Here is a 12,084-nt window from a genome sequence, read left to right on the forward strand (position 1 = left end):
CGGGTGAGACCATGAGAGACCCACACCGTCAGGAACTCGGCCGGTCGGGGGCGGAGGTTCCTGGGCGGGCCTCAGGCAATGTCCTGAGGCTGTCGCAACGTTGCTTTGGAAGGGGCGGAGCATTGTGAAAGCAGCACCGCTCCTGATTTGGTCGGGAACTTTGATTTTCCGGCCGATCGCCGAACGCGATTTCGGCGTCGGCGACTGGAGAATCCAGCCCCACACATCCATCATTGCAGATCTCGGCCGCAGTTCTCCAGCCATTGAGATTCTTTTTTCCCACTGGCAGTGCAGCCATGCCCCCGGGTTTCCCGGCGGTATGGGGTGATCAACAAATGGCAGGAAGGGAGAATTCCACTGCCAGCGAACGGTGCGTCACTAAGAAACACGCGGCTGGGGGACTAGGGAATCCCGCTCCTTACCTCTTTAAAATGCTGGCAACACAGTAGGCAGCAAGTGACAGCCTCCAGACCCAAGTCAGCTATTCATTTCCACAAGCTATCCTTCTACCAGTGAGAAAGCCAAGACTGCAGCAATCAGTTTTCAGAATAGTAAAGGGACTCTGCTGACCCACATCAGATGTACCTGTGGTATTATCATAACTGTAAGAACAGCAAGGGTTAATGAAATGTCTGGAGTAGCCACTAGAGGGAGCTACAGATCCAAGTATGGAAGGCATTGATGCTAAGCCTTGTGGGGAGAGAATAGTGCAGGGGTTAGCTCGACACAGACAGAAGTAAAGATAGTGTGAGTAAAAGATCATAGTTTATAATAGTATAGAGATTAGTTGTAGAGGAGTGTAGTTTATATGTTAATAATTAACTGTGTACTATTTAGGAGTATGTGTCGAATCCAAATTAGTAGTGTTAATAAATGTATAGCTCTGTTCAAGTTCAAGCTATTTTGTGGTCTTTGCGAACACATGGCCAAACATCCTGAATTTAGCAACACAAAGACCACACCGTACCTTGATATGAATTTGACAATCCAAATTGTCCATCAAGCATGATGATTTAAAGTTATACTTGAACAGTCATTAGCCAAGCCAACCAACTTGTGCTCACAAAACCCAAAACATAGGCCAAAATGTTCTAGCTATTTCTCACTGGCGGGAATCTTCTGATTCCACAGATGCAAACTCCCGCTGTGTGTTCCCTAGTGGAGGAGGATGCGGAGCGTGCAAAACCCCAAAGACATTGGGAAGGACCTCAAGATCCCCCACCTGCCAATGAAATGAAATGAAATGAAAATTGCTTGTCACAAGTAGACTTCAAATGAAGTTACTGTGAAAAGCCCCTAGTCGCCACATTCCGGCGCCAGTTCGGGGAGGTTGTTACGGGAATTGAACCGTGCTGCTGGCCTGCCTTAGTTTGCTTTCAAAGCCAGCAATTTAGCCCTGTGCTAAACAGCCCCTGGCAGGCCATTGGAAAATACATCAAGGTGTGAGAGGTCCAGAATATCCCACTATTGTGTCCAACGTTATCTTTGATTGCACAATTGGACAGCACTTGCTGAACAATTGAGCTAAGAATTACACTAAAAGACAATTTAAGATTATCGGTTGTGCTCACAATATGGCTCACTTCTGCATGATAGCAGCTACATACATTCACCTAGGACCCTATCCTTGAAAAACAGAAAGAACACACCCAAGCATTGTGCCTTTTTCAAAAAGCTTGTGGGACAGTCATTCCCTCGTTCATTCCCCATGTTAATGCCTTGACCAATCAGATTCAACCTGCCTGGTTTTCATTTGAAACAAAAGCTTGGCAGTCAGCAGTTAATTGTTCTCTGTGCTTTCTCCATGGCAGCACTTTTACCAATCAGAGCTCACTTCCCAATCAATCAGCACTCTCTTCTCATGCAGTATAAATTGTTGTTCCTTTTACTTGTGAATTGCCCTGATGAGTGCAAGATGAAAAGCTTCAACAGCATGTCTCTTTTTTCAGTAATACGCAAGTGCTGTACCAACAAACAACTATTTTCTTCACCTTTTATTTCCAAATACTGCCTTTAATTTGATTGTTTTTATCAAACACATAGGTCCACACATCCTCTTCTTCAATTTTAGTTACTATGAAGTCTCTCCCTTTGTTAATTGTATATCATTGCTTTATATATTGTGTGATTGCTGACTCAAAAACCCAAATGCTAATTTCTCTTTCTAGTTTATCTCAGTTAGTTCACATCTGGGCGGGATTCTCCATCGCGCTGCTGGATTCAGGAAACACGATTGGGTGGAGAATGGGTTCCGTCAGCGAAATCGCGGTGGTGCCGATTTCACGCCAAATCACAATTTCCCGTCACCTCAAAAGCGGCGTCAATGCGTTCCAGAACGCACATACACGCATATCATTAGCGGGCCCGACCTGGTGTTCTCTGCCACCAATGGGTTGAATCCCTGACGGCGAAGTTAACCTGTACTTTTAAAATTTGTGAAACCAGAGGGTGGCGCAGTGGTTAGCGTTGCTGCCTCACGGCGCCGAGGTCCCAGGTTCGATCCCGGCTCTAGGTCACTGTCCGTGTGGAGTTTGCACATTCTCCCCATGTTTGCATGCTATTCGCCCCCACAACCCAAAGATGTGCAGGTTAGATGGATTGGCCATGCTAAATTACCCCTTAATTGGAAAAAATGAATTGGGGACACTAAAATATATTTTAAAAAGAAGAGAATTTGTGAAACCGACATCGTGGCTGGTGAGGGAGAGAGAGGAGGTAGGAGATGGAGAGGCGCGATCGTGGGCTGCCGGCCCTAACACTGGCCGGGCTGGCTGGGGTGGATGGGTGGGGTCCTGCCAGGGCTGGGGAGGGCGGTGGTTATGGGGGGAAGGGCTGTGGGGCCGGGGTGACCCCCCACTGGACTGAAGCTATGTCCAGGCAGCCATCTTGCAGCACACCCCACTGGCCACCCACCTTGGCCTTGGTTCTGCAGAGTAGCACCAGCCGAATGGGTGCCCCTACCCCCACACCCCACCCTCTGCCATATTCCCCCCTCTACCCGGGTGCCACCCTAAGGCATGGCACCAGGCGGCCTAACCAAGGACAATGTCCATTGTAGCCCCTACAGGAGCATCCCGCTGGCAAGGGCAGCGCCAGCCGATGGTACACTGGCAGCAGGGACGGGTGCCAGGAACAGAGGCACCCATGATGCTGGGCTCTGATGTGGCCCGGGGTGCGGAGAGGAGGGCTGGTTTAGCACACTAGGCTAAATCGCTGGCTTTGAAAGCAGACCAAGGCAGGCCAGCAGCACGGTTCGATTCCCGTACCAGCCTTCCTGAACAGGCACCGGAATGTGGCGACTAGGGACTTTTCACAATAACTTCATTGAAGCCTACTTGTGACAATAAGCGATTTTCATTTCATTTTCATTTTCAGGGGGGAAAGGGGTTATACGGGGCAGGGTCCGCAGTGCCAGCTGGGGCTGCCATGTTGTCCAGTGACCTGGTTGGGCACGGGGGTACGCACAAGCTAACATGTTGACCTTTCACTCCCTGCAGAGATTGGATATTTGAATACAACCAGCAATGGTGGCATTCCTCCTAGTCACTGCAGTCCTGGGGAATGCCCTGCGGTTGTACGAGTTGCAGCAGCTCGAGGAGGAGGAAGCTGCAGCAGTGGAGGGTGCAGCAGAGGAACAGGAGGCAGCTGGTGAGGATGGAGCTGGCCATCCAACAGGCTGAGGAGGAGGAGGTAGAAAGGAGGCGCTGCCTGTCATTCGAGGACCTGCTGGACCGGGCATGCAATGGAAGATCCCAGCTGAGCATGCAGACAGTGCGACATATCTGCCAGATGGTGGCACAGCTGGCACCACGCCGGTGGCCGTCAAGGTGGTGGGCACACAGAATCTTTCCAGGCGCCGAGTGGGGACCTGTCCGGGATCTCACCGAGCTCGGTACACAGGTGCATCCGCGCCGTCATGGAGGCCCTATATGCCCAGTTGGCACAATACATCCACTTTAATGTGGACTGAGCCCCCCAGGATGCCCGGGCAATGGGGTTCACTGCTATCGATGGGATGCCCCAGGTCCAGGGGGTGATCAACAGGATGCATGTCCCCCTACGAGCACCTGCAGATGACAGGCCGCTCTACCCAAACAGAAAGGAGTTCCACTCGATGAACATGCTGCTGATATGTGACCATCAGCTGCACATCATACATGTCTGGGCCCAATGCCCGGGCAGTGTGCACGACTCCTTCGACCTGGCACACTCGACAGTACCCGGCCTCTTCGAGATGCCATCCTGGCTGGGGTGGTTGGTTCCTGGGCGATAGGAATTATCCACTGCGGTCGTGTCTGATGAAGCCTACCCAAAGGCCACAGACCGACACCAAGGCCCGCTACAATGAAGCCCATCTCACCAGGAGTCAGATCGAGCGGTGCTTCGGCCTCCTGAAGATTGAATCTGAGCGCGTCGCCCGCATCATGGATGGCCTGCTGCGTCCTAAACAACATCGCACAGCAGAGGGGCATTGTGCTGGAGGAGGAGGATGAACACTAGTCCTCATCCGACGAGGAGGATGTGGGGAAGGGCGAGGATGGGCAGGACATGGGGCCCAGGCAGGCAAAGGAGGGCACACGAGGTGTGCGCAGGTCCAACGTGCACAGTACGCTCTGATTGCAACCCTGTCCTGGGCCTCGGCCAGTGTCTGCACAGAATGCCCCAGGTCTTGGACATGCAGGTCCATAGCCAAAATGCTCGCCCTCAATGGTTCCACCATGGACGCCACCCGTCAGTGTTGGGCTGGGTGGCACGCATGGTTGGCACCACCGCCTGCTGCTGCACGCGGTTGGACTCCTCGAACTGCAGGTGCTGGATGCTCGCCGACAACCCCTCATGTAGTCTCTGGGTATCTGACTGCATCTCCACAACCGATGGGACTGTCCATTCCAGAAGCCTGAAACCCGTCTGAATGACAGCTAGTCCCTGGGATCGGCCCACCCTCCGACTGTTTGCCCCCTCGGGAGTTCCCACCTTCCCTGCTGTACCGGATCAGCTGTGTGGTGCGCACCAGATAGTGTCCCAGGAGCCTCTGCATTAAAGTGCCCCACCGAGGTGAGTGATTCTGGGATGGTGGAGGGTATTGGAGACAGCTGTGATGGGTGTCCTGGGTTTCGGGTCGATAGCTCCCGTCCGTGCTGGCATCGCCCTCTTCACTGGTCAGCACACGATGGGCTCAGGTTGTGGACCTGGTTAGGGACACCAGAAGGACTCGCAACATCACCAGCAGGTCCTGCAAGGCACAAGACAAGACGCATGATTAGAACATGGGGGGGGGAGTGGGGGTGACGGTGGTGTGGGGGTCAGGGTGGGGATAAGGTGGCATGGGGGTAAGGGTGGTGTGGGGGGGTGAGGATGAGGGTGGTGTGTGAGTGAGGGTGTTGTGGGGATGATGATGTTGGGGTGACGGTGGTGTGAGGGTAGCCTGTGGGTGAGGGTGGTGTGGGGTTGATGGTGTGAGGGTGAGGGTGGTGTGGGGGGGGGGTGAGGGTAGCCTGTGGGTGAGGGTGGTGTGGGGGTGAGGGTGTGGTGGTGACGGTGGAGATGATGGTGTTGGGGTGAGGGTGGTGTGTGGGTGAGGGTGGTGTGGGGGTGGTGTGACGGTGGTGTGTGGGTGAGGGTGGTGTGGAGATGATGGTGTGGGGTGAGGGTGGTGTGTGGGTGAGGGTGGTGTGGGGGTGAGGGTGGTGTGTGGGTGAGGGTGGTGTGTGGGTGAGAGTGGTGTGGAGATGATGGTGTAGGGGTGAGGGTGGTGTGTGGGTGAGGGTGGTGTGGGGGTGGTATGGGGGTGAGGGTGGTGTGTGGGTGAGGGTGGTGTGGAGATGATGGTGTGAGGGTGAGGGTGGTGTGTTGGTGAGGGTGGTGTGGGGGTGAGGGTGGGGTGTGGGTGAGGGTGGTGTGAGGGGTGAGGGTGGTTTGTGGGTGAGGGTGGTGTGGGGGTGAGGGTGGTGTGGGGGTGGTGTGGGGGGTGAGGGTGGTGTGTGGGTGAGAGTTGTGTGGAGATGATGGTGTGGGGATGAGGGTAGTGTGTGGGTGAGGGTGGTGTGTGGGTGAGGGTGGTGTGTGGATGAGGGTGGTGTGGAGATGACGGTGTGGGGGTGAGGGTGGTGTGTGGATGAGGGTGGTGTGGAGATGACGGTGTGTGGATGAGGGTGGTGTGGGGATGATGGTGTGGGGGTGAGGGTGGTGTGTGGGTGAGGGTGGTGTGTGGGTGAGGGTGGTGTGTGGGTGAGGGTGGTGTGGGGATGGTGTGGGGGTGAGGGTGGTGTGGGGGTGGTGTGGGGGTGAGGGTGGTGTGTGGGTGAAGTGGTGTGGGGATGATGGTGTGGGGGTGAGGGTGGTGTGGGGGTGAGGGTGGTGTGTGGGTGAGGGTGGTGTGTGGGTGAGGGTGGTGTGGGGGTGGTGTGGGGGTGAGGGTGGCGTGTGGGTGAGACTGGTATGGGGATGATGGTGTGGGGGTGAGAGTGGTGTGGTGATGATGGTGTGGGGGTGAGGGTGGTGTGTGGGTGGTGTGGGGGTGAGGGTGGTGTGGGGTGAGAGTGGTGTGGAGGTGATGGTGTGGGGGTGAGGGTGGTGTGTGGGTGGTGTGGGGGTGAGGGTGGTGTGGGGTGAGAGTGGTGTGGTGATGATGGTGTGGGGGTGAGGGTGGTGTGGGGTGAGAGTGGTGTGGAGGTGATGGTGTGGGGGTGAGGGTGGTGTGGAGGTGATGGTATGGGGGTGAGAGTGGTGTGGTGATGATGGTGTGGGGGTGAGGGTGGTGTGGGGGTGAGGGTGGTGTGGGGTGAGAGTGGTGTGGAGGTGATGGTGTGGGGGTGAGGGTGGTGTGGAGGTGATGGTGTGGGGGTGAGGGTGGTGTGGGGGTGAGGGTGGTGTGGGGTGAGAGTGGTGTGGTGATGATGGTGTGGGGGTGAGGGTGGTGTGTGGGTGGTGTGGGGGTGAGGGTGGTGTGGGGTGAGAGTGGTGTGGAGGTGATGGTGTGGGGGTGAGGGTGGTGTGGAGGTGATGGTGTGGGGGTGAGGGTGGTGTGGGGTGAGAGTGGTGTGGAGGTGATGGTGTGGGGGTGAGGGTGGTGTGGGGTGAGAGTGGTGTGGAGGTGATGGTGTGGGGGTGAGGGTGGTGTGGAGGTGATGGTGTGGGGGTGAGGGTGGTGTGGAGGTGAGGGTGGTGTGGTGATGATGCCGTGGGGGTGAGGGTGGTGTGGAGGTGATGGTGTGGGGGTGAGGGTGGTGTGTGGGTGGTGTGGGGGTGAGGGTGGTGTGGGGTGAGAGTGGTGTGGAGGTGATGGTGTGGGGGTGAGGGTGGTGTGGAGGTGAGGGTGTGGGGGTGAGGGTGGTGTGGAGGTGAGGGTGGTGTGGTGATGATGCCGTGGGGGTGAGGGTGGTGTGGGGGTGATGTTGGGGAGGCGGGCAGTGACAGACTTGTCACAGGGAATTGCAACTCAGCGGGGTCTCACTTCCTCGCCCGCTGCAGACCTCCACTCCGGCGACCTCCTTTCTTCTGGCCCACCAACCAAGACCTACTGCTCAGCCACAGTGAGGTGCCGCAGGTCCGGCGGTCCCCCTCCATATTATTCCCGCTCCTGGTGGTTTTGGACGGCCTTCTCCTGGAGGCGGAGGGGGACACAAAGAAAAGCGACGATATTAGACAGTCTGCGCATGCAACCCAGCAGGCGGGAACTGGTGCGCTCAGTGGCCAGGGCACCCGGCCATGGTGTCCGATATGGGTGCAGGGTGGGGGTTTAGCCCCTCTCCTCATGGGGGGTATGGGGAAGTGCCGGTCACGTTTGTGTGGGACTGGGGTTGGTGCCAGGGGTACAGTGCTGCGTACTCACCTTGTTGGAGTTGGTGCAGTTTTTTCGTGCACTGCTGGCCGGTCCAGATGACATTGCCCATGGCGCTGACTGCCTCTGCCACCTGTGCCCAGATATGGCGAATGGCGGTGGCTGGCAGCCTCCTCCACCGCGTCCAGGAGGGTCTGCACCTTGGCATCGGTGAAGCGTGGATCCGCTCTCCTTGTTGCCATCTTGTTGGCTGGGATGGTGTGTGTGGGAAGTGCAGTGTGTATATGCGGCTGCAGCTTGTCAGCCTCCTGAGTGTCAATCGCGAAACCTGCGAATCCGACACCAATTTTCATTGGAATCGATATTCGAAGAATGGTACTCATAAATTTTTATTGGTTTTGCCAGTTTCTATTTGGATCTTAAACCGCACATTATAATCGCTACACTAAAATTAATCATCCATAATTAGCTCAATAGTTTGGGGGGGGGGTGGTTTGCTCCTGTTTTCGGAGGACGGGATCAGTGGCAGGAACGGGAAATCCTGCGGTGTCTCAAAGCGGATTTACACTGGCGGGATTCCCCATGGCCATTGACCCAGCCACCGGCAATGATGTAACGGAAATCCCGATGTTCAGCATTGAGAAACCTCTTACAATGAATTTACATCTGATTATCCGGCCTCTATGCCTGATATTCCCAACCAGTTACATAGTCCATTCATGTCGGTGTGAAGACACGCCAACGTGAATCACTACAGGGCTCCCATGGCTTGTACCTGGTGAGCAGAACCCACTAGAAAAGCTCAGTTGAGTGCATCACTCAGGGAGAGAGGGTCATGCCCATTCACTGCCCCTGGCACTGCCCCGGGCACTACCGCTGGATATAGCCGGGGCAGTACTGAGGACATTGCTAGGGGTATGTGGCACTGGTGTTCTTGGGAGTTGGGGTAGTGTTGGAGGTGGAGTTTGACCTTTAATCTTTGTCTTGGGGTGCCCTTTCCAGAGCCCGTCCCACCAGTGTTACGCGTGGGACCCTCCCCTTCATTTTTTGGGCTTTCAGCTGAGCGATACAGCAGACAAATCCACCATTGGGGCTGGTGCTTCCACACGGATTTTCCTGCCTGCTGTGCCACTCTGCTGAAAACTTTTGCCCATCATCTGATACATCAGCGATAGACTCCTTGTTGTTCGAGTATCCACAAGCTGTAAATGATTCCATTGTGGGTCCTCTCTTGCCTGAAGTGTCCAATGTGGAACATCCACAGAACTGACAGCTCGCATTGTCGTTATTTGTGCTTGCAGCTTCCATCCTCTGGGCATCCTCTGGGCATGTTGGATGTTGCGAGGTTGATGTAGATGGTCCTTGGAGCATGCGGTACTGAATTTCAGTGCTTACCGCCATAGGGCCAGATGGTTGTAGTGTTTTCCCAAGAGAGGTGGTCTGCACTGCGGAAGTTGATAAGGTTCTTTTTTTAGGGTGTCCTTCTTTTGTTGCACTGACCTCCTTGATGTTGTTTCCCTGAGACAGTTCCCCATTGAAGATCTGCTTGCGGATTCTGTAATCATCCCAGTGGGAGCGATAGCCTGGCTCTCCAAGGTTAATTTCCTGGAGGGTGCTCTCCATGAACTCAGCAGAATGAAAGACTTTGGTGTTTGTGCTTTTGTCCAGCCACCAAATTCTCTTGATGGAGATCAACAGTGTCTTTGCTGAAGTGTTCTGGAGCTTCGATATGACGCCCACAGCAGACCCATAATTCTGTGCCACATAGCAGGGAGGGAAGGGCAACGGCCTGGTAGAGTTTAATTTAGTATTTAGCATAATGTCATGCTACTTACAGACATGATCATGGACTGGGCCATAGACAGAACAGCTTTCTGGATGCGTACACCGATATCTCCATAGGGCACACTGCCAGAGTAGGAGAATTTTTCGACAACCTTGAGACTGGCACCATCAATGGTTATGTTTGGTGCTCCACAGCATGAGCCGAGTGCTGACTGAAAGATAATTTTGGTCTTGGACACACTGCCTGGGTTTTTGCTCCCGAGTCAGGTTGTGCGATTTGAGAAATTTGCCTGCTCGCAACCGCCTCAGGTAACTTGTCCCAAATGGTGGGATCTTCATTCCCCAGGGTGTGGAGATGGGATAGAGATGGGCCTGTCAATCCCAGATACAGATGGGAAGCACACAGGTGCTGCCATATGCCAAGGAGGACTGCTTTACATGTTGTCCTCAGTTTTCTGGGACTCTGTCCCGGTTGTTTTTTACAAATATCAGACCCTCTGTGAGGGGTAAAAAAGTTAGGATTTTAGTATAGTTTAAGAGTTAGGTTTCAGTATTAATAAAATAACAGAAAAGGGGATACAGATTGTTACAAAACTTCTGATTGACCTTTGTAAAACCTGCGCACAAGTCATCAGAATTTTCAGCAAGGACAGCAAGCTTCAATAACAACAACAGACAGTATAGTAACAACTGTATCAGTAACAGAGGGACAATAGACAAATACCAAGATAAGGTAGGTAAAAATGCATGTTTAGATGCAATACCAGACTGAAACTTTAAGCAATGACTGTGCATGTGTTAAAGAAGGATATATATATATATATACCACTTTGGCTTGGTTCAGCGAGCTTGCATTTGAGCTATCTCTCCCTGCATATGCCTGAATAAACAATTGTAAACCTGCCCTGAGGCTCCTGTGAATCATTTGTTCATCGAAGTTAGCGATAACCGATTGAGAGGCGCTAACACCTCTAACCCTCACCTCCCCCAACCCCACTGCACACATGCCAACTTATGCCAACCCTTGCTCCCCACCCACAGTCCCTTATAGCTCCTATACCAACTCATTCCTGCCCCACCCACACTCTTTGCCCTTCCACCCGACACGTCAACTCACCCAGTATCCACCATAGGCAGACTACAGGAGCCTGTCAAGAAACAGCTATTGATACTGCCAGAACAGATTTTTTCAACTCCCACAGGCAGACTGTTTTTCTTCTAACCTGGCTGGTGCGGCTGGTGAATACTGGCAGCCGGGAGGCTATGACCTCAAACAGACTGCATATACGTAAACGAGCCTAATGACTCATTTAAATATGATTACCTGGATCATGCCCAGCGAGGGTGTGATCCAGATCGTGTCGGGCGTAGTGGGTCAGGTGCATTGCATGCGGCGCGGCTCCCAGTGAGCAACCCATTTATGGCCTCTCCCGCAATGCACTCGGTGTAAAGGGATCGGTGCCAGGCGCAACACAGTGGCAAACTAACGCCCAGTGTATTTCAGTTTTAAACTATTGATCAAATCCTAACACCCTCTTCTGTTTTCCCTTATTGTAAATAGGGAATGAATTTTGTACAATTCAGTCGAAGCTCCACATCTGGTCGGTCTAAACAAATCCTTAAATGGTTATGACAATGATTGGTTAGATTGGTAATTTCTCACTCCTCGCCAATATCATCCTCTCGGCTAATTTCCTTACCTTCTTTTCCTCTAATTCATTCCTCATCTTCATCTGCTCTTCCTCATCCAATATCTTATTGTCATCAGAGTCAAATCTTGAGAAGGTATCTTTGATCTCTTGGTCAGAGTGACCCAAGCTGAAAAACAATTGATTCTTTTTCACAAAACCTTCAAATAACTCATAGCTGTAAAACCCGAAAAGCAGACTCTCTGACCAGACTGTCAGCGGAGAGGATGTTTCAGCAAATCACGTGCACAGACCTCACTGTCAGAATCACACAAGACATTCAATGATCCTAAATAGAGAGATCGCAACGACTATTTTTTTCCAGGGAAATTATTTTGATCTATTGAGATAACTGCTTGCCATTAGCACTCCCACCACAGAAACAGGAAGAATATCATCTTTTCATGTCCATACTATGCTGCAATAAGAGCTAAAGATGAAAATTTATCTCAAGGTTTTAGGAGTGATTTCTCCATTGTAACATTAATTAAAGTAACTCTCATGGTTTTCATGAATTGTTTAATCTTAGAATTTTGAAAATGAGATATTTTTCAGAATTCCTGCAGAATTGGTCTATTCTGGTGTAACAACATTACACCTAGAATAAATTATTTGCACCGGAATAGACATTTTCATTTCTTTAAATTGTCATTAGTGTTCTGACAATTAAGGGACGCTGATGCTAACTCTGGGTGATGTTTGGGTGGAGAGGCTGAGGTTCATTGGGAGCTCATGCATTGCTACCATAAATAAGGCCCTGACGACATTAACTATTAGCGCTCATCATCCTGCCCTTGGCCTACCTCCTTCCCCGATTGGATGGGAAATGGC

General features: G+C 52.6%; 1 protein-coding gene across 1 annotated transcript in view; it reads right to left on the reverse strand.

Annotated features, from left to right (window-relative positions):
• pkd2l1 (polycystic kidney disease 2-like 1) overlaps nucleotides 1-12,084 on the reverse strand; it is a 150,294-nt gene that overhangs the window by 12,452 nt on the left and 125,758 nt on the right. Inside the window, exon 12 of the mRNA XM_072478793.1 lies at nucleotides 11,266-11,383. Within this exon, the coding sequence (XP_072334894.1) occupies nucleotides 11,266-11,383 (118 nt within the window). The remainder of the gene's footprint in view (nucleotides 1-11,265; nucleotides 11,384-12,084) is intronic.

This window comes from Scyliorhinus torazame, chromosome 16, assembly GCF_047496885.1.
Source record: "Scyliorhinus torazame isolate Kashiwa2021f chromosome 16, sScyTor2.1, whole genome shotgun sequence".
NCBI classification, from domain to species: Eukaryota; Metazoa; Chordata; class Chondrichthyes; order Carcharhiniformes; family Scyliorhinidae; genus Scyliorhinus; species Scyliorhinus torazame.